The sequence below is a fragment of the Ursus maritimus genome, unplaced genomic scaffold (genome assembly GCF_017311325.1).
Source record: "Ursus maritimus isolate PB19 unplaced genomic scaffold, ASM1731132v1 scaffold_2, whole genome shotgun sequence".
NCBI lineage: Eukaryota > Metazoa > Chordata > Mammalia > Carnivora > Ursidae > Ursus > Ursus maritimus.
In genome coordinates, this window is record NW_024424452.1 from 54,567,740 (window position 1) to 54,588,259 (window position 20,520).

Genomic DNA, 20,520 nt, shown 5'->3' on the forward strand with positions numbered 1-20,520 from the left:
TTGGTGAAGGGAGGGCTTGAGGATGGTCTCAAACAAATTAGTAATTTAGAGAATAACTATTGTAATAACCCAGTCTTCGTAAATTGACCTCAAACAGTTGGTTTTACTGGCTCTATATGAAGTGTTCATTCACTTTGCAGATTTCAAAAGCTGTTTCCTACAGAGTTTGAAATGGTACATTTTTCAAGACATCCCTAGGGAGCACAATTAGTATTTAGAGAAGAAATTGGTTTGATAAACATAATTTTTGCGTGAGTATATGATGTCAATCAATCTAGCATTTTTCTTTTGAAAGTATCCTTTTATTATTAACTAAATGGAATGTCACATTTGATGTCAATAATCAACACCTCAGTCCATCTAAAAACCAGCATACCTTGAGTGGATGGGAAAAAAAAAAGACTTTAAGCACACTAATATATACATTGTTTTTTGATGTGAAGTGGCAAAATACAAACTGACACATATAGTCATAAGTATATATACTAACATAAAGATTAGGCTTTGGATGCAATGAAAATGGCATATTTTAGTATTTCGTTTAAGAAAATTCAAGATTTTATATCCTTAAAAATTTAACTTAACCATTTGAAAGTTAAAGAAAATGCAAAAGACAAATTCATGACATCAAGTCAAATGCCTATTGATTTCTCAGTTAAATAAAATAATGAGTAGTGGAAAGAATTTAAGATTAGAAATGAGGAGACTAGAGGCTCGCTTAGTCATCTTCACTAGTTGTACAACCTTAGGCAAAGCCACTTAACTTCTCAGGGTCTCAGTTTTCTTATCTGTAAAATGTAGCAGGTATTTTATTATTTGCAGTGGAAAAATTCTATAGCCATGTCTTGCTCAAAAATTTTAATAGTACTTTGGAAACGGGCACTCCAGTGATTTATAGGACCTCAATTTCTTCTATGCAGATATAAATTGTATATTTCACCACAGGTAAATTATGACAGAATAGTTTAAAGTATCACAGTAAGAACTAAGGCCCTACAGAAGTTGTTTACAATGTATCATTTAGTCAGGGGATGTTGTTAATTCCACTTGCAGAAAAGAACTACACAAATGGTATCACTTTAAAGCCATAAAGATTACTAAATGTATAATAGCATAAACATGTGGAAGAAAAATTCAACTATTGTAGGAGAGAAGATTAGGCATCCAGACGCTAGCTAAATTTGTTTTAAGCCATTTTATGAAGTAAAACACAATTAAAAGTATTCCACCCAGGGAGAAAGCTAATGAAGCCAAGGTCGCTGGTTCAATTCCCAAGTGAGTCATTAGCTTTTGTTTCATTCCATTGTCACCGACTCGCTACCCTCTTAACCCCAACTCACCATCTTCAAATTCGTACTCGTGGTTACAGAGGAAATTTGGTGAGACTGTTTGGATATGTAAGCAAAAATCTATCCCCAGTGCTAGAGAAATAACTCAAAGGTCAAGCTCCAGTGATATGACATCATCTGAGTATTGACAGATCAGATTATCCTCATGATGATTATTGCTATTAGTATCGCCATCATTATTATGGTGGCAGCATCGCATCGTGGTTCAAAGAGCAAGCTCTAGAATTAGACTGTCTTGAGTTTCAGTCGGCACTGTCCCACTTGCCAGCTTGACAACTTGAACAAGTTATTTAACTCTTTGAGTCTTATTTTCCTCATTTTCAAAATAGTTATAATAGCTCCTTATAGGGTAATTGTGAGGAATGAGTGAGTTAATGCATGTGGAAAATCCCTGAAACATAGTAACTACTAAGTAAATGCTATTATTAACTTTTAGTTGTCTTGGTCATGTTGACTATTTGGCACTTGCTGAAAAGCATTTGTGGTAGTTTCCTCCTGCTGCTGGAAACAAACTAGGTGACATAAAATGATAGAAATTTATTCTCTCACACTTCTGGAGGCTTAAACTCCAAAATCAAGGTGTTGTCAGGGTCATGCTCCCTTCAGTCCCTGGAGAAAAATTGTTTCTTGCCTGTTCCAGTTGCTGGTGGTCCCAGTTGTTCCTTGGCTTGTGAAGGTGTAACTTCAATTTCTGCCCTCTGTCTTCGCATGGCCATCTTCTCCCTGTGTGTGTCTGCCTCTGTATCAAAATTTTCCTGTTTATTTTTATAAAGACATCAGTCCATTTCATTTAGGGCTGTCCTGAACCTAGTATGACCTCAACTTGACTACATGTGCAAAAACCCTGTTTCCAAATAAGTTCACATTCACAGGTACCAGGGGTGGGACTTAAATATACCTGGGGGGGGGGGCACAGATTTCAAACCATTACAGCATACAAAGCAGAAAATAAAAGAAAATAAAGCACAAGAAGAAAGGGTAAAGCAAACAAATGTAGAAAATCTGGTGCTAGTACTTGTTTAGGGAAAATGGGTAAATAGCCTCAAAGAAATCACTAAGTCCTTACCTATCACTACAACAGAGCAACACCTTAAATGTGGCTCAGGCAGAGCCCTGCAAAAATATCTTTGGACCACGAGTGAGAAACAAGATGACTTCAACAAGCAGTAGAAGCAGACTTCTACAGAGGTGGTAGCAAAATGCTGTGACAATCCTGACAGAATTATTTGACACAGTCCTGCAAATGGCATCCTCCCTTTGTCAAGCCTGATAAGTTGTGACTTACAGAGACACATTCCATGCCCCCTGCATTGGATGCAAGGTATCCTGCATGACGTCATAAACCCAAAGAAGGTGATGATGATCTGAGGCCAGCATTTGCCCTGAGTACTGGATGTCCCCAGGGATAGTGATGTGTTGTGCGACATATTTAAGCTAGTTTCGTGGTCTAAGCAATTGTCCAGGCAAAGCCTGACTGTGTCTATAAATAGCATTTTCCTATCTGGGCAGTTTTGAACCAAATGAAGAAAGCATGATAGCCTTCTGCCTGAAAGAGGCAAAAAGAACTAAAAAAAAAAAAATTGATGGCTTTACTCTATCTTTGATTTAATATATGACTTGGAAAATCCTCATCATATCACATCACCATGTCCAGTTTTCTCCTTCTGCAAAGCAATATTTGGTTTCCACTGTATTGACTCAAGTAAATATGTTCACATGATGGCAAAATGCGGCTCACTGTAGCAAAACTCTCAGCGGGAGAACGTTGTTACCCTTTGGTCACAGTTACGATTTAATTTAGGGGTTTATCTGCCTTCCAATGAGATTATGGGAAGGAAGGATAGGTGTAGGAAGAAAATGGTGATGAGGGATTCTGATATTTGAAAATGGATGAGTTTCCCAAAAGAAGAGCATAAAACTGTCTGGATCAAATTCAGATAGAACACTGGCAGGTTGCCAGATTTGTAATTGCATCTTGAATTGAGCTGTAATCCTTACCACTTCCGAAAACAATAAGAGTGAGAAAACGATAAACCACATTTGTTTTAAATAGCGGGTACTTGCTTTAGCATTCCTAATAAAATATTTTCCCTGACACTTTGGTGAAAACTCCAGAGCTACAAAAATAGTGGAATGTCTTTTGTGTAGGGAGGAAAAAGAAGATAATTCTCTTTTGTAGGGAGAAGCAGAAAATTGTGCATTTTAAAGGGATTAAAAAGGGAAATCCTGTATTTTGTAAGGAAAAAGAAATGTGTGTGTTTTGTTTTCCGCAAAAGAGAAATTTATAAGGACTTTTTAAAAAACGACCTTTCAGGTTTACAACGTACGAGTATAAGGTGTTTGTACACAACAGCGTGGGTTTCACACCGAGCCAAGGAGCTACCGTGACAACATTAGCTGGTCTTCCAGAGAGGGGAGCCAATCTCACCGCAACTGTTCTTAACCACACGGCCATAGATGTGACATGGGCTAAACCAAGTAAGTAAGCTTTTCATGTCTTCAGTTCCCCTTAGCATATTAATACCAAGATGAATTTAAAATGGACACATTAAAAAATAAAATCAACAAAAAGCCGAGAAGCATGTGCTATTCTTCAGAGCCAGACTCCTTCCCCCTACTTTGACATCCTTCTTGGGCCTTCTCTCCCTCTTCCACTCCTTTTGGTTGGGAATGTAGTTTCTGTCACCCCAGCCAGTTGTGCTAGAAATAACTGCATATTAATTTGATAGAATGTACTACTGTGCACTAACCCACAAAAAGCTCTGCCCCCCATCTTGTAACTCAGCACTTACTAGCAAGAACTGTTGACTAGGATTGCAGGGATTTTTCCGAGTGAGTCATCTTCAACACTGGTTGTAGACAGAATTCCAGGTCAACACAGGAAAATAGAGCCTGGGCATCTTCAATAATGGGCTTGCTTCAATAATGCAGGGGGCTCGCCCTGACCCTATTCGGAACACTCCTTTATGGGCAATTAGAAGAGCTCACGGATGGATCTCATCTGCTCCTGCAACTTTAGAAACACAAAAACTGAAATTTCAGATCTCTTTGGTCAGCAGAGTAGCATTTAACAGCAGACCTGTTAATTTGTAGTGATCCATTATCACAATTAGAAAACAACACTGAATTTACCATGGAAATATGTGTTGTAACCATTCTTAGAAGTACCACTTGAGATCTGGCAAGTAGTTGAATCAAAACTTGCTAGAATATTACCAAATACTGAGAAATACCTAATTCAGAAATTCCCAAGTAAAACGTTTGTCTTATGAAAGAAAACGGTACCTGCTTGGGTAATCATCTACGGTTATGTGGAAAGATATAAAACTACTCTTGTCTGAGGAATAGTAACCACGTGATTTTCATCCAACCTTTGAGTTTTGTTACAGCCTGAGACATGCTTCCTGTTCTGTTTAGAACATCTGAGTGAATTTGCTCCGTGTTGTATTTTATCAATTGTGAATTAAAACCAAGATGAGGTGACATTAGCAGTAAATTGAAATCTGTACCGGTTCTGTTGATCTACGTTGCCACTAAATAACCCATTTTTACAGAAAACTATCACCCTAGGATTTTTATAAGGTAGCAGGTTTCTAATAATCTGTGTCACCTCTACTGGGATCTCTTAAGCCATTTAAATGGAAGAACGGAAGTTAATTGATGCTTATGATTACCCTCTGAGACACCTCTGGGAAAAATACAAAGTTTTTATCTGGAGATGGATTTTTATGTATAATATATTTTCACTCCTCTCCCTCTTCCTCTCTACTTTACCCTCACCACCTGATTCATCTTAAAAGCTGCTCATAAAGGTGGATGTCCTCCCCCTCATCTGACATTTGAATACTGCTGTTAAGATCCAGCTGCTGAGTTTTCGCCAATATAGGTCCTTTATGTTATAATTGCATGCCTGAAGTAAGCGTACTTATAAAAACTGACAAACTTAATGGATCTGCAGCAGCTCGCTGAAGTTTCATTACCTTGGTAATCTGAACCTCTGACCTTCGGGATGTAGGTAATGCAATCTGCTGTTATTTCCATTCATACCTTAGAAATATTTCAGATAACTATTTGTGAGCACAAAGGTTAACTCTCAGAAGAGGGTCAGCTCTCCGAAAGCTTGTTGCATTATCATTTTCTTCCTTCGTGCAACCTGCTAGCCTAAGTAAATTAACTAGTCACTCCTCTGTGATTGGGCCACCTATTTTTTGCAATTTTAATTTAAGTTGTTTTCTTGATTTCCAGGATACATCTGGCACATTGTTGAATATGCTAAAAGGCAGAAAACTATAGGTTGAAAGTCAATTGGATAAATTTATAAATATTTACTTATTAAAAATTGCCTTTCAAAAAAAACATAAAATGTATTTAAAAAAAAACATATTCTGTCTTAACTAGACCTCCCCATGGATACACCACATTGATAGCTGTATATTTCTGGTAAATTTTTACTGATCACAGATTAACAGGAATATTATTGAACATTTTAGAAGCACCCATTTTAAATTTTTGCATCGCTATGTGATGTCATGTGAGGTAAAAGCATCCCCAAATTCCTTCAGTTCATTTTTAGGGTTCATGGCACCACATTTACTTCCCCCACCTCCCATACACTGTTTTGCCTATGATATTTTTTAAAATAATATTTTGCCAACATTTAACAATCAGAAGATTTCACATAAAGATGATGATTTGAGGATTGATTTGAAAACTCAAAATGATGGGGTAAACTATTCCCACATTGCTGGAGGAATATTATCAGTTGGCGCTGAGTAATGGCTTGCTCTAGACAGGTCACACACTTCCATCTTCCTGGTCCCTATATGGATATGAGATTCTTATCCCTGTTAAATATAAAAAAGAGAATATTTCAGCCTAAATGAAATACCATGAAGATAAATTAGTGAAAAATCATATTTTTATAAAAAGGAATACAAAAACACCTTTGCTTAAATTATTCATACAGTTCTCAGAAAAGTCCTGTGAGATAGAAACTGGCACTTTGTGACACACTGAACATTACAACTAGTAAACAGAACTTCCCAAACTCAAACTAAGGGCTCAGACATTCAATTTTCAGCTGTTTCTCATGCATTTAGCCTTAATGGTTATTAACACTTTGTTGAGTGATTTATTAAGATCCTCCCCATTTTGGCTGCTCGCTCTAAAATCAACAGCCTCACGGGGCCTGGGTGGCATAGTCAGTTGAGCATCCCACTCTTGGTTTCAGCCCTAGTCTTGATCTCAGGGTCCTGAGATAGAGCCCCGCATGTTGGGCTCTACACTCAGCACGGAGTCTGCTTGAGATTCTCTCTCTCCCTCTCCCCCACTCTCTCTCTGTCAAATAAATAAATCTCTCTCTCTAAAATAATAAATAAATAAATAAATAAATAAATAAATAAATAAATAAATAAAATATTTAAAAATAAATAAACAGCCTAATGAGAACGTGCCCATGAGGGAATGCAGTTCAAAGGCAGCAGCTCTCCTGAGGTTGCCTCACTAACAAGACCATCCACGGCCAGAACAGAGCAAGAGAACACTAGAGGTAGTGAGAGAGGAAGGTACTGACAAAGAAGAAATGAAAAACAGTCCCAATGTTGTTCACTTTACCATCAGTCAAGACCTCCCCCAACCTTTAGGTGTTTGCTCTTGTGTCACATCTTCCTCCCTATCTCTCTCCTTCCTCTTTTTCTCCTGTCTCCCCTTTCTCTTTTTCTCTTCTATCTTTCTCTCTTTCTCTTTCCTTTCCTTCCTTTCTTCCACAGATTTATGACTTTGTTTGTCCTGGGCATTGTTACTAGAGTGATGAATGACATAACTCCTGCATTAGAATATCTCGGTGAACTCTTTGGAAAATTCATAAGGTATGAAGGTGTCACCATTAAGAGAGTAAGTTTAAATCCACACAAAAGGCATCTCCCTCATCTTGATCTCTTAATCAGAAAGCACCAGATTTTATAACTAGAAGAATTTCTGACTTTGAATTTTTCTTGTTCGGGTAGCAATACATATCAATAATTTCCAATGTTAGCTCTTTTAAAAAGCACCCACTATTGTTGGCACACCTTGTTCCTTACACTTCTTCCCACTACTCCAGTTATCAAAGCAAAAAGCTGTATTTGCTTTTTCCATGGGCTGTCCTCTTGTTCACTTGTGTGTCTGTTGTAGTCTGACCTTCTTCTCTCATACTCTATGACATGGTCCTCTAGAAGGCCTTCTCACCTCATGACCCAATCCAACATTCTCTTCTCTGTGCCATCCTATTCTTTTTCTCTGTATGGTGGGTACTGTCATGACCCCTCCTCATTGAAATGCTCCATCCTGTCTCAAACAACTACTCCTTTTCCTTATTCCCTAAATACAGACTTTTCTCAAAATTATTTCCTGAATATTTTTTTCACACTCCAATTCTCTTGTGGGTGATTCCATCTATTCTCACTGTTTAATTTCAAACATCACTGTTTCAAATTCTCCTAACTAGAAAAATGACAAAATTCTATGAAGCCTTATGAAGGGATAATTTAAAAAATAAGCTTTGGAATCAGGGAAAATTCAGTTTGGATCCCAGTTGCAGTATTTTTTAGCACTATAACTAAAACAAGCCACTTAACCTCACTAAATCCTGGTTTCCTAATGCAACATACAGGGATAATAATAACTGCTTTAAAAATGTTGTGATAGGGATGAAATGAGATAATACATGTTTAGAACTTAGCAATCATTTAGTATCGGTATAAAGTATTACTCCATCTCTAAAATGTTGACAGTGTTTTCAACAGCAGTTTTACAAAAGATAAAAAAAAATATTGGGAAGACATTTCTAATAAAAATTGGGGCATGACATTCAGGTAAAAGTATTTTTACAGTGATTTGAAGATCGATGAAGAATAAATGTCACTTTATAATGACCTGCCTTGACTAAAGGTAGAACTACCAACAATTGCATAGTATCATGTTCCTAGCCCCTTCCCCTTGAAGTGGTGTTGTTCTCCATGCCCATTAACCTAGAGACTACACTTACCAGCCTTGGAGTTAGTTGTGGCCTTGCGCCAGTGTTTGTGCCAATAAAATGAGAAAAGAAATGGTGTATGTCTTTTGGTGGCATAGTCACAAAACATTAGGTATGTGCCTTTCTGTTCTCTCTTCCTCACTTCCCTGGACTGGAATGCAGACATGGCAATTTTCTGTTTCAACACTGCAGGCACGGTCAACACCCTAAGAGATCCAAAGCCACAGAAGAGAAGGAACCTGCATTGTTGAAATGGAACACAATCTGATTCCCTCACTTTGGGGCTGTTATGAGAGATGTAAATTCACATCTATTTTATTTAAGTCACTTATATCAGGGCTTCTTGGTTATGACAACTCAGTTAACTCTCTCAGTCCCTGTTTGCCCATATCAGTTCACTTAAGGAGCAGAAGTTAGCTATCCTGTTTTCATTGCTAAATATAGAATGATGAATAATTAACACATCTCATATACAATTTCCTTTAAATACAATTTTCTCTGACAGGCTATTGATAAGAGTTGGAACACAAAGAGAGACTAAAGTTGCTTGAGGGGGTTTCCTAAATACAGTTATTTGTTTCTGACATGCGTAAACTAGATAGGAGGTAGATATCTTTTTGGGAAAAATAAGGAGCCTGGCTTGGATCACTGTCCAAGAGGATCTTCCCACTTCTTTATGTGAGCAATTTTACTCTTTAACAGAGTAAAGAATTATCTCAAGGAATCGTTTGATTTAAAAAAAATTTTTTTTGTTAAGTAAACTCTACCCCTAATGTAGGACTTGAACTCACAACCCAGAGATCAAGAGTCGCATGCTCTACTGACCGAGCCAGCCAGGCACTCCACAAGAAGTAGTTTTGGTTCCTCACATTTTCCAAGAAGTGTTTTTAGTTGATGATATAGAGTTCGACACCATAAAACTTGGGAAACTGAACACTGATATGAGAATCTATGAGTAAGACACACTTCTATTATAAAATAACCTTAATGGGATCCTTCCAAGTTCTTACATTTGTACAAAATTACCTTCTCCCAACGAGCCTGCTAATGAGAGATGTGACTAAAGATTTCAATCCTAGACAAATTTGGACACCTATTGAATGGAGTGGTTTGCTGTAATTGCTCTAGATCAGGCCACAGACATTTTTGGAAAAAGCCAGATATTAAATACTTCGGGCTTTGCGGGCTATATATAGTCTGTGTTGCAACCGCTCGACTTTGCCATTGTAGCAGGAAAACAGCAATACATGACACTTACACAAGCATGACTGTGTTCCAGGAACAGTTTATTAGGGTCACTGAGATAAAATTTTCATACAATTTTCACATATCACAAAATACTATTCTTCTTTTGATCTTTTCCCCAGCCATTTAAAAAATTTCAAAACCATGCTTAGTTTGCAGCTTAATATATAAACAGGTAGCAGGCCACATTTGGCCTAGAGGCCAGATTTTGCCCATAGATCATCATTGGCTGACCCTAATGTGGGTGCTAAAAATCTAGGGGACATAGTTGATATTAATAGTAATCTCTAGGGGCGCCCGGGTGGCTCAGTTCATTAAGTGTCTGCCTTTGGCTCAGGTCATGATCCCATTGTCCTGGGATCAAGCTCCACGTCGGGTTCCCTGCTCAGTGGAGAGTCTGCTTCACCCTCTGCCTGCTGCTCCCCCTGCTTTTGCATTCTGTCTCTCTCTGTCAAATAAATAAATAAATAAATAAATAAATAAATAAATAAATAAATAACATAAATAAATATCTTTAATAGTACTCTCTAAAAATATTCCAACAGCATGCAAAGAGCATCATCTAAGGGCTTTAGCAAGAGGACTTCCAGCTAACTCACCTAACAACTGCTTTAAATAACTTGGGAATCTATTACAAAGGAGAGGGGACTGTTGTATATTTGAGAATTTGCTACAGCTAAGATCACATTTCTGCCCAAAATGTAGAGATTACTACCCAAAATGGCATTTAATAGCAAAAATTATGTCCAGGCGTTATAACCTTCTTCTTCGACTCACTAAGGTTGACCTGATTGATATGCTATAGTTAGAGCAACACCTTTACTCAGATAAACTTATGTGATCTATAAAATATGGGTTGCACATCCTAGGATTAGAATATCTGAGCAAATTTAACCTTATAGGAAATCCTCATTTTTTTCTTGTTGTTTCAAACACAAGCTAGCATGTACAGCTTCAAATCATATAACTAGCCCAGATATTCACACTTCAAGTTCTAATTCCACCTGGGTTGCCAGAAAAACACTTAAAATTCAAAACGTCTCAAGTGAAACAAGTATCAAATCCTCCATCCCGTAATTACTCCTGTGTTTTCTATTTTATGTAATGGCATTCACACAGAAACCAAAACCATAAATCTGAGATTTCTGTAACTCTTCCTTACCCCTTCTAAACTCTCTGGGGTCACTTAGCCCTTTGCTCCTTCCATGTACTAGATCCACCGCTCCCTTGGGCCTTGAAGTCCTCCAGGTGAGAAAACTAAAGACAATCAGAGATGGTCAATTGCTCTAAAAATAGCACAAACTGGTCACATGACCTCACCCAGATGCAAGGAGCCCAGAAAATATTCTGGCTATTTGACCAGAGAAAAGATGTGTGTTGGTGAATGCTAACTTTATCTTCTGTAGTGATTTCTAAAGTTAAATTGCTATTTGTCCTATTAATGCTATTGGTGGGTTAATGCTATCTCTCTCTTTTTTTCATGACTTTCTATTTTTTTTATTAACATGTAATATATTATTTGTTTCAGGGGTACAGGTCTGTGATTCATCAGTCTTACACAATACAAAGCACTCACCACAACACATACCCTCCCCAATATCCATCACCCAGCCACCCCATCCCTCCCACCCCCGTACTGTTACTTTCCTTGACCTTCTCACCTGCCACTTTCAATGTTTGGTTTATAAATTATTATATAATTATTTTTACATAATTATTTTCTCTAAATATAGTTTCAATTTTTATTATCAACTCCTAAACTTTCCCAATCTTGAATTCTGGATCTTGATTCACCTTTTTTATCTTCTGGATAACATTATTGGGAAAATTTTACCTTAAAGTTAAATAAATTAAATTAATTAAGTACTCTTAATTAGTTATATGTATATGTGTGTGTGTGTATTTAAATTTTTGTCCTAAATAAGAAAGTCTTTCTGTTGTATTTGAACATAAATAATGACTTAGATGTGTATGAAATTCTTGTATCAAAATATTTTCCCTCAAAACCTGATGAAATTGTTCCATTGCCTCCCCACTTTTGATGTTCTGTATGAGAAGTCTGTAATTTGCCTGACTTTTTCTCCTTTGTAGATGATCTTTTAATGTTTAGCTTACCTTTGAAATGTTATAATGTTCCATGATATGTCTGTGTCTGGATATATTGCCATTTTTTTAATCAAAACTGTACTAATCAATTCAAGTTATGGACATAAACCTTTATGTTGGGTCAGGTTTCATGGGGTATTTTATGTTCATGATTATTTATTCCATTTATTTTTGAGGTTGATTAGATATTTTTATTCTCTGTCCTCAATATCTATAATTCTGACTTTCATTGATTTCTTCTTAGTCATTTTCCTCCTTATTCTTTCCTATTATGTACTTTTAATCTGCTTTTTTCCACTTTCCATGCAGATTTTAATTCTGTCATTGCTTTTTATTTTTCCTTGCTGTCTTATTTAGCCAAGATCACTTAACATCTTTGTCTTCGTATCCGTCTTTTCATGATTATAGGTACATGTTTCATAGAGGCTTTTTTTTTTTCATAAAGGCATGTCCCCTTTGTTATTTTTAAGAATACAATGCAAATGTTTTCCAAAACTTCCATCTCATTCTCATAGAAGTAATACACACACATACAAATCTGCTTTTGAAGGTTCTAGACAATGGTTTCCCTGTCTCATGCTACAAAGAAGCCTTCTGACTTAATGTTTTTCTCTAAAAAAGAAGGGGGTACTATATTCAGGCCCAGCTTTTACCAATATGCAGGAGGGTGAAATTTACTTAGCTCCTCATTCCAGCTATTTCAGTTCCAACAGCATTCCTCTCTCAAAGGTAGACTCAAGGTCAGCAGCCTTTAATTTTGTGCTGGCCTATTGAACTGAGGATGTATTTTCTGTTTCTTAGACAGTTCAGTGACTTGGAAGAACCCACTGAAGTTAAAAACCTGTTTGAACAATGAAAAAGAATACTCCTGTGCATGTACTGCTCCCAGAACCTCTCATAAAATGACTAGGATATGAAGATAGAATGTGTGTCTACTATTTTTCTGTGTTTTGGACTCTGGTCTAAATGAATGAGTGAAAAGAAATGTTGAAGCAGGTGTTGGTGAGAGGCAAGACAATGCAGAAATCTGGCACTTACTGCCCAGAAATGCTGCCTGTTTCTGGTTATAGGGGCCTCTATATGATGGAGTAAGGCATAACCAATGGAACTCAGCTGCCATCTTTTTCTATCTTTTGAGGGACAATAGACTTTGTTCTATTTCAAATGGGTTGACATATGGTACATGGATAAGAATGGGCATCTAATGGAATTTTATCCATATATCAACATACAATCTTTGCTCATCTTGAACTTCTGGTGTTAGTTGCAATATTTTCAATATATATACATAGGTACATTGATTGAAACTTGATGAAAGAGATTATCAGTTGTGTTTAATAACCCAGGTAAAACCCATTTATGGTTGCCAGTAAAGTTTGGAAAACCTTTATCAAATTATATCTTTAGAGATTGTATCTCTAACCAGAGTCCTCACTTAAACTAAAATACAACATGAATTTCAAATCTAGTATACTTTCCATTATAGCTCAGCTGCCATAAATTAATGAGTAATACTATTGTAAGCCAGTAAAAAATAATTCTAATAGAGAAAGAAGAAACTTTTGCACACACAGTACCAATGGCTTTGCTATACTTGAGTAATATCTGGGAAAATATTGATGGATATGAATAACCAGTTCCTGCCAATGCACAACAATGACCTCATTATTGAAGGTGCTTGCATGTTATGACGTCAGAGAAAAGAAAAATCTTAATCCCCAGAATTTTCTAGTTTGTGACTAAAGATCTGTTACTATAAACTCTTTCAACTATGCTGGCATACCAAACCTTTTCAACTATTGCTAGAGATAAAATCAAAGCAGTAGTGTGCTCAGCATTCAGTTTTTATGCAAGACCCCCAAGATCTTAATGAAAAGGGATCCTTAAAAGAAAGTCATATGTCCTCTAAAGCCATAATCCTTTAAGTGGCCATATGCTACAATCTCACACATCAGAGACACTGTACTTTAATGCCCATAAAAAGAAATGTCACCTTTTCTTCTCAGTTCTTGGACTAGTGCTACTGAACTGTTTTGACACATACTTTTACATACAATTTCAGGAGGTTTGTAAACCAACATTCCACCCCACAATCCTGACATGAACCAAGGTAATAGTTTCTGCTTAAGGTCGTTAAAAATAATACTAATGTAAGTAGAGCAGTACACTGAATAGTATACTTACAGTATTTCCTACCTAAGAAAACGTGGCTGTTTTATGGCTTCTTTTTATTTTTATTTATTTTTTCTTTTTTTTTTGTATTTTTGTAGCTAAAATCTGTGTACTTTATTTTTTTATTTAAATTCAATTAGTCAACATTAGTTTTTGATGTAGTGTTCAATGATTCGTTAGTTGTGTAAACACCCTGTGCTCATCAAATCACGTGCCCTCAATGCCCCACACCCCTCCCTTCCTCAACCCTCAGTTTGTTTCCTGGACTCAAGAGCCTCTCATAGTTTTTCTCCCTCTCTGATTTCTTCCCATTGAGTTTTCCCTCCCTTCTCCTATCGTCCTCTGCGCTATTCCTTATATTCCACATATGAATGAAGCCAAAAGACAATTGTCTTTCTCTGATTGACTTATTTCACTTAGCATAATACCCTCCAGTTCCATCCATATCAGTGCAAATGGTAGGTATTCATCCTTTCTGATGGCTCAGTAATATTCCCTTGTATATATGAGCCACATCTTCTTTATCCATTCATCTTTTGAAGGACATCTCGGCTCCTTCCACAGTTTGTCTATTGTGGACATTGCTTCTATGAACATTGGGGTGCATGTGCCCCTTCTTTTCACTATGTTTGTGTCTTTGCGGTAAATACCCTGTAGTGTAGTTGTTGGGTCATAGGGTAGCTCTATTTTTAATTTCTTGAGGAACTTCCATACTGTTTTCCAGAGTGGCTGTACCAGTTTGCATTCCCACCAAGCATCATTGTAAAAAGGTAATGAGAAGCAGAACTTAGGGCAAAGAGGGAGAAATTGGGTAAAAGCAGAAAAAGAAAATAGTAAACCGGTCTTTGAAAGGATGATGGTTGAGGAATTGATGAGTTATATTTGTGAGACAGTTAGTAATTGATTTTGGCATCCTTTAAACGTTTGTCTACATCATGGAAACACAATGAACTAGGAGAAAAGAATGAGAACCATGATAAAAATTCAAATATCATCCTGGGATTCTGCTGAGTAAATCCTTAAGGAGAGCATGCTCTATCACTCTACTTCATCAACAGTGTACATAACAGGGTATCTGTCTAACATTCTTTTGGGTAGCATTTAGCAATTTCAAAAATGCCTCAAGTTCTAGGATCTGTGTCAGGAAATGCCCTGTTTTGCATTAGCATAGACTTCTCTCAAGGATGATGTTACTAGAAATGGAAGATGTTTCATGTTTGAATACTTTATTTTACTCCTAGTTTCCTTTAGTAACTGTTCTACTAAAGTTCTGAAGATTAGTTGAATAACTGTAAGTAGTATAATTAAAATATTTAAAAGAAATCTAAAAGTTTATTTTCCTATAAAGATAAGTCTCTATGTAATTAATCATGGGATGAAGGGAAGAAAATCAACTTTGATAAAAAAATAAAAACCAATGCCACCATAAAGAAGTTCCCATAAGCGCTCCATTCTCCCCTTCTAGACACAGCTGAAGATAAAGTTTATCCTATGTCTTTTCCCCAGAGGCCCTTTTAGATCAGCCACATTTACAGTATCCTGCATTTATTGTTAACAGCCTTTCAAGACCTACAAGGTGATGTTGAATATTATACACTTTTTTGGAGTTCTGCTACCTCAAATGAATCTCTCAAAATCCTCCCAGATGTAAACTCTCATGTCATCAGCCACTTAAATCCAAACACCGAGTATCGGATTTTTATCTCTGTCTTCAATGGAGTCCACGGCATCAGTGGTGAAGTACTGCGTGCAACCACTTTCGATGGGGGTGAGTCCAAATTTCAAGGGACACTTGGCTTCAGAGATGCAAATGAAATTGATTGATTCTTGCTGAGGTTGAGATCAGTCATCCCTCCATTATAAAATTTCCGGTGTTGGAGGGAAAGGGGTTGGGGCTAAAATGCTTAAGTGCTGGCTGTCATCAAGTGGCAGATCAATACGCGGTCCCTTAGAGACAGCAGCACAAGGCTGTAATAATGGGATATTAGCCCAGTTTGTTCCTGTTCTTTTGAGTGTATGCTGAGTTTGGAGCTGAGTTCACATCAATAAATGGTGACATTTAGAAACATTTTTTTTTTAAGATTTGCTCTCACAAGCAGTATGCTTTTCAAAACGACAGCCAGGCATAGTGAGGGCTCTCCCTGAGTCACCAGAAATGGTAGGTGGAAGTTCAGCCACTGAGAAAAATTGCCTATGACTCATTTCTAAGCCAGTTAGCAAGGGGGAGGAAGCAAGGGAAGCAACTTGTGAATCTGAAATGTGTTTGGAATGGTCTTTCTAATCTTTTTGGCTTTATAAAGTCTCATTATAAACATTATAATATCATTACCTCCCAAGCAAGTGTTCCAGGTCATTAGCAGAGCACTTTAAGTGTGGAACCCATTTCCCTTTGTGGTGCCAAAGGTCGACACCTTTTGTTTATAAAATAGAATGGATCACAAGGACAATTTTTCAACTAGTTAAGATGGGTTCTTATGATAAAAATAGGTCTTTGCATAGTTATTTCTGACATGCTTGAATAATTGTGTAATTTAACGCCAAGCAAGATTTTTTTCCTAATGTTAGATTTCATCATTACCTATGGTAATCAACATTCAAAATCATTTACATAATGACAATATTGCATTATTGCTTCATATTGCTTGAGTTACAAGCTAGTAACATCAAATGATTTTTTACATTCCACCAGCCTCAGTCTCAATGTATTTGAGTTTTATTTTTTGCTTAAGGAGCAAATTTTCTTTCCTTTTTTTTCCCCCCTGGGAGGTATGGAGTGAAAGGATGGGAAAAAGAGACAAATAATAGATATGTGTTAGTGCTGCAGATGGGTGAATAATTTATCATCATATCCCACTGGTCACATAGTATTGAAGATTAGCACTATGCTGGTGGTATAAAGCATTTTACCACCAATTCTTATGGTTTCTAACTGAGAGTATAATAAGCCAATTTACAGAGGACTACAGACTGTGATAACTTCATCAGAGAAAAGCAGATAAGCAACGAACCCTTTGCTAAACCTAAATACTAATCTGCACTGAGTTTAACAAGTGCTTTTTCAGAGACAGCTGGAGTTTATTCAGTTTCTTCCTTTAATTCTAGAGCCTCAGGGCATGCTTCCTCCAGAGGTTGTCATCATCAACAGTACAGCTGTACGTGTCATCTGGACATCTCCTTCAAACCCAAATGGTGTTGTCACTGAATATTCTGTCTATGTAAATAATAAGCTCTACAAGACTGGAATGAATGTGCCTGGGTCTTTCATTCTGAGAGATCTGTCTCCCTTCACTATCTATGACATTCAGGTTAGAACACTGTTTTTTGATGGTTAAGCTTATAGGTATGTTAAATGGAACATGCTGGGCTATGTCTCTAAGTGGACACCTTCGGTCTTGGTTACAGACTATTTATTTACTGGGGGAGGAGAGAGAAAAGAGAGAAATTGATTAGGATTAAATCTATTTGCTGTGGGCAAACACAGGAGTCTCTGGAGAGAGGATAATGGTAATATGGAAAACAATGGTGATGATACTCTCACCGGCAAAATGGGGCGACTCATATATTGGCAGGAAATCTTGCCATGCAGTTTACCTTTGTCCTGCCTGGTTTTTTACTGCTATCAAAAGCAGAACCAACCTGTGAGTGTGGAGACATTTTTTTATCCCTATTTCTGCTATTTACTAATTCAATAACTTCAAGGAAGTTACATAACCTGTTTGGTGTCAATTATCTTTTTTGCAAGGACAATGGACTCCATAACTTAAAACATTCTATTCACCTCTAGGAATCTGTGATTCTGAAGGTAACAAGAAAACAGAAATGAATGTATGGCAGACAAAATATATTAAAAGGTTTTACCACATGTGTGACAACCCTCACCTATGTGAGAAGAGTTGTATTTAAACTTTTTTCTCCTTGAACCTCTTTTAGAATCTGATGAAGTCAGTGCACCCCACCCTGGAAAAACATGTATGTATTTATATGACAGGAGTTAGCATGCAGTTTCAGAGTGCATTGATGGTGTGAGGCCCAACTCATAGACTTCTTCGAGGTCTACTGACCTTCAAAATAGAAAAAAATAGAAACAACTAAGGCATTTACAACAAGGAACTTTTCCCCAAGGAGTTGGAAATCTTATCATAGTGCTAGGATATAAAAAATAACAAGGCCAAATGTGGAAATTAATGATAAACACAGAGTATTTCAGAAACTCAAAGTTTATAGAGAAGGGTGGCAATTTGGTAAATTTTTAAAGAAACTATGCTACTTCTAACGTTTATAAGAGCTCTGTAAATAATTTTCAAAAGGTATTAAGCATAGACATTTTCTTTGACCACAGGAACTTTTCACTGGCTTTGTCCATTAAGTGCTACTTCTTTTTTTTTCCCATCCCCATCTTTCCCCTACATTTGAAGGTGAAACATACATAATTATCTGGCTTCAACCAATGCTTTACCCTCTCCCACTGCTAGGCCTAGCTTCCTTGGAAAGAAATAAAAAGATATTTGATAAAATGAGAAAGATATGTTGATTATTTTTCATTACACTCTGTGATTTCCATGAGCCCACCCAAGTTATCTTAGCATGGAACATACGGACTGATGATTATGTTCATGGTTCTTAGAGTGAGTCCGTTTGTGCATGTACAAACTATAAAATAAAAATCACAACCAAAGTAATTAGCCATATAGCTTTATGAACAAGGTTATTTTAGGAAGGTTGGAGGATTTGCTGGATTATTCTCTTTTGGGCTCTCGTGGAGAAAGCTGAGTCCTCAAAAGGCAACTTACTCATTTACTTTACCAGGACTCAAAATACAATGTAAGACGAGATCACTGGGTGCTATGCATGCACGTCCTGGTCTAGCTTTCTGACTACATAGCAAGAGATGATGTGTAGGTGTTTCAGGCCTGTTCTACTGTGAAAGGCTTCACTCACACCTACTGGTTTGAGTCACTGGTGGCCTGACCAGAGTGCATTTTGATCAGATTTGGGACATGGAAAAAGATAAGGAAATGAAAGACCAAATTAGAATCTAACACTTAAATTGTGTTATTAGGAACCAAGATGTTCTTACCCTTGATAACTGTATTTTTGTGAAGCTCTTCACAGTCCAGAAATACTGCTTGAAATAGTTGTTGCATCGTTGGAAATTTGAATATCAAATGTCAATGATTTTTGTTTATGATGTCAAAGATGATTTGGCCCCATTTAAAATATGCATCTAATTGATATGCCTAATACTTTAGAATTAAGGTTCTCTATATTAACCCCTTCTGTAAAATAGCTATCGATTATAAAGCAGACACATAGATAAAATGCAAATAACTATTTTTTGAATGAATTCCTTTATCCCTTTTTAAAGGGAATAATAATTTCAATGTTTGATTCAGTTTTATTTTTAATATGAATCTGTAAATGTTTATATTTGTGTTTCATTCACATTATGCAGTATAGCTATTGCAGCAGAAAGCTGCCCCAAAGATGGAGACATGGAATATTATATTAGTAAGGATGAGAAAAATATTGACACATTTCTCCACAGTCAAAATAAAAACTTTCTGGATAACCATTTGAATATAGCTAAGTAGTTTAGAACTTAGAGCTATGGTCAGTATTTAGATAATAAGACAACAGGGTAAGTAAAACCCATATCGGATATCTCATATCTTACCAACTAGGTCATATTCCCTGATTTCTCTAACTCCCAGTTTACAAACTGATGAAAATGGACTTGTGAGGACTCAATAAAATTATTTGTGCCAGTACCCATTATAATATTGGGCACATATTATTTACATAATAAATTCAGTTGAATTGATTTTGAGTTATCTCATTAGGCACCATACAGTCACATATTTCCCAATATGCATGAAGTTCTATTGTCATTAATTCAAGTACATTTTAAGTTCCTTTGCCCTTAAATTACATGGGGTTTCGTGGGACATACTTAGAGCGGTGGACCTTGTCAGTGTCCGAATACCTACTAAATATTACCTCAGAAGACTGTATGACATAAATAAAGAACACAACTTAAACAGCATCATAAAGATGTACCTCCGCTCCTATTTAGGTGTAAAGTGCCCCATGAATAAAATGACATAACTACTAAATACAGTAATAATCACATTTGTCTTTTCTCAGTTGCCAATGGACGCTCAGAGAACAGCTTCACTTTGTTCTCTGTGCTAACATCTAAGCTCAGCATTAGTGCTTAAGATTCATCTGTACCCAGCTTCCCTCCTCCGTTTATGTATTATGTGCTGAAAGTAAATTACTGTTGGAAAAAGCACAGTTTCTCTTTGGCTTGCCCTTTCATTGGGAATGGAGTGATGTTGCTTTGCGGATGTTCCACTAGCAGTCCTTTGTACATTCATTCATCTCTCCTCCTTCTTGCTGCATGTGTTCCTTTTGTGTTACTAATGCTTGAAGAACTCCATTTCTAATCTTTAGTTACTCCATCCTCTGTTTTTATTCAGATTAGGTGGCAGAATTAAAGGGATAAATGATGATTTTCTGCTGTGATTAAGGTAAAAATACAATTGCAGCTGGAACAAATGGACATAAAATAGCTCGGTCACATTGAAAGTCTTCCCTAGGCCTCATTTTTCTTCTATTCCACATTAGCATTTAGGC

General features: G+C 36.7%; 1 protein-coding gene across 1 annotated transcript in view; it reads left to right on the forward strand.

The window, feature by feature from the left end:
• Positions 1-20,520, forward strand: part of USH2A (usherin) — a 676,781-nt gene that overhangs the window by 460,225 nt on the left and 196,036 nt on the right. The window contains exons 43-45 of the mRNA XM_040636016.1: positions 3,664-3,827; positions 15,443-15,652; positions 16,987-17,189. Coding sequence (XP_040491950.1) covers positions 3,664-3,827; positions 15,443-15,652; positions 16,987-17,189 — 577 coding nt within the window. The remainder of the gene's footprint in view (positions 1-3,663; positions 3,828-15,442; positions 15,653-16,986; positions 17,190-20,520) is intronic.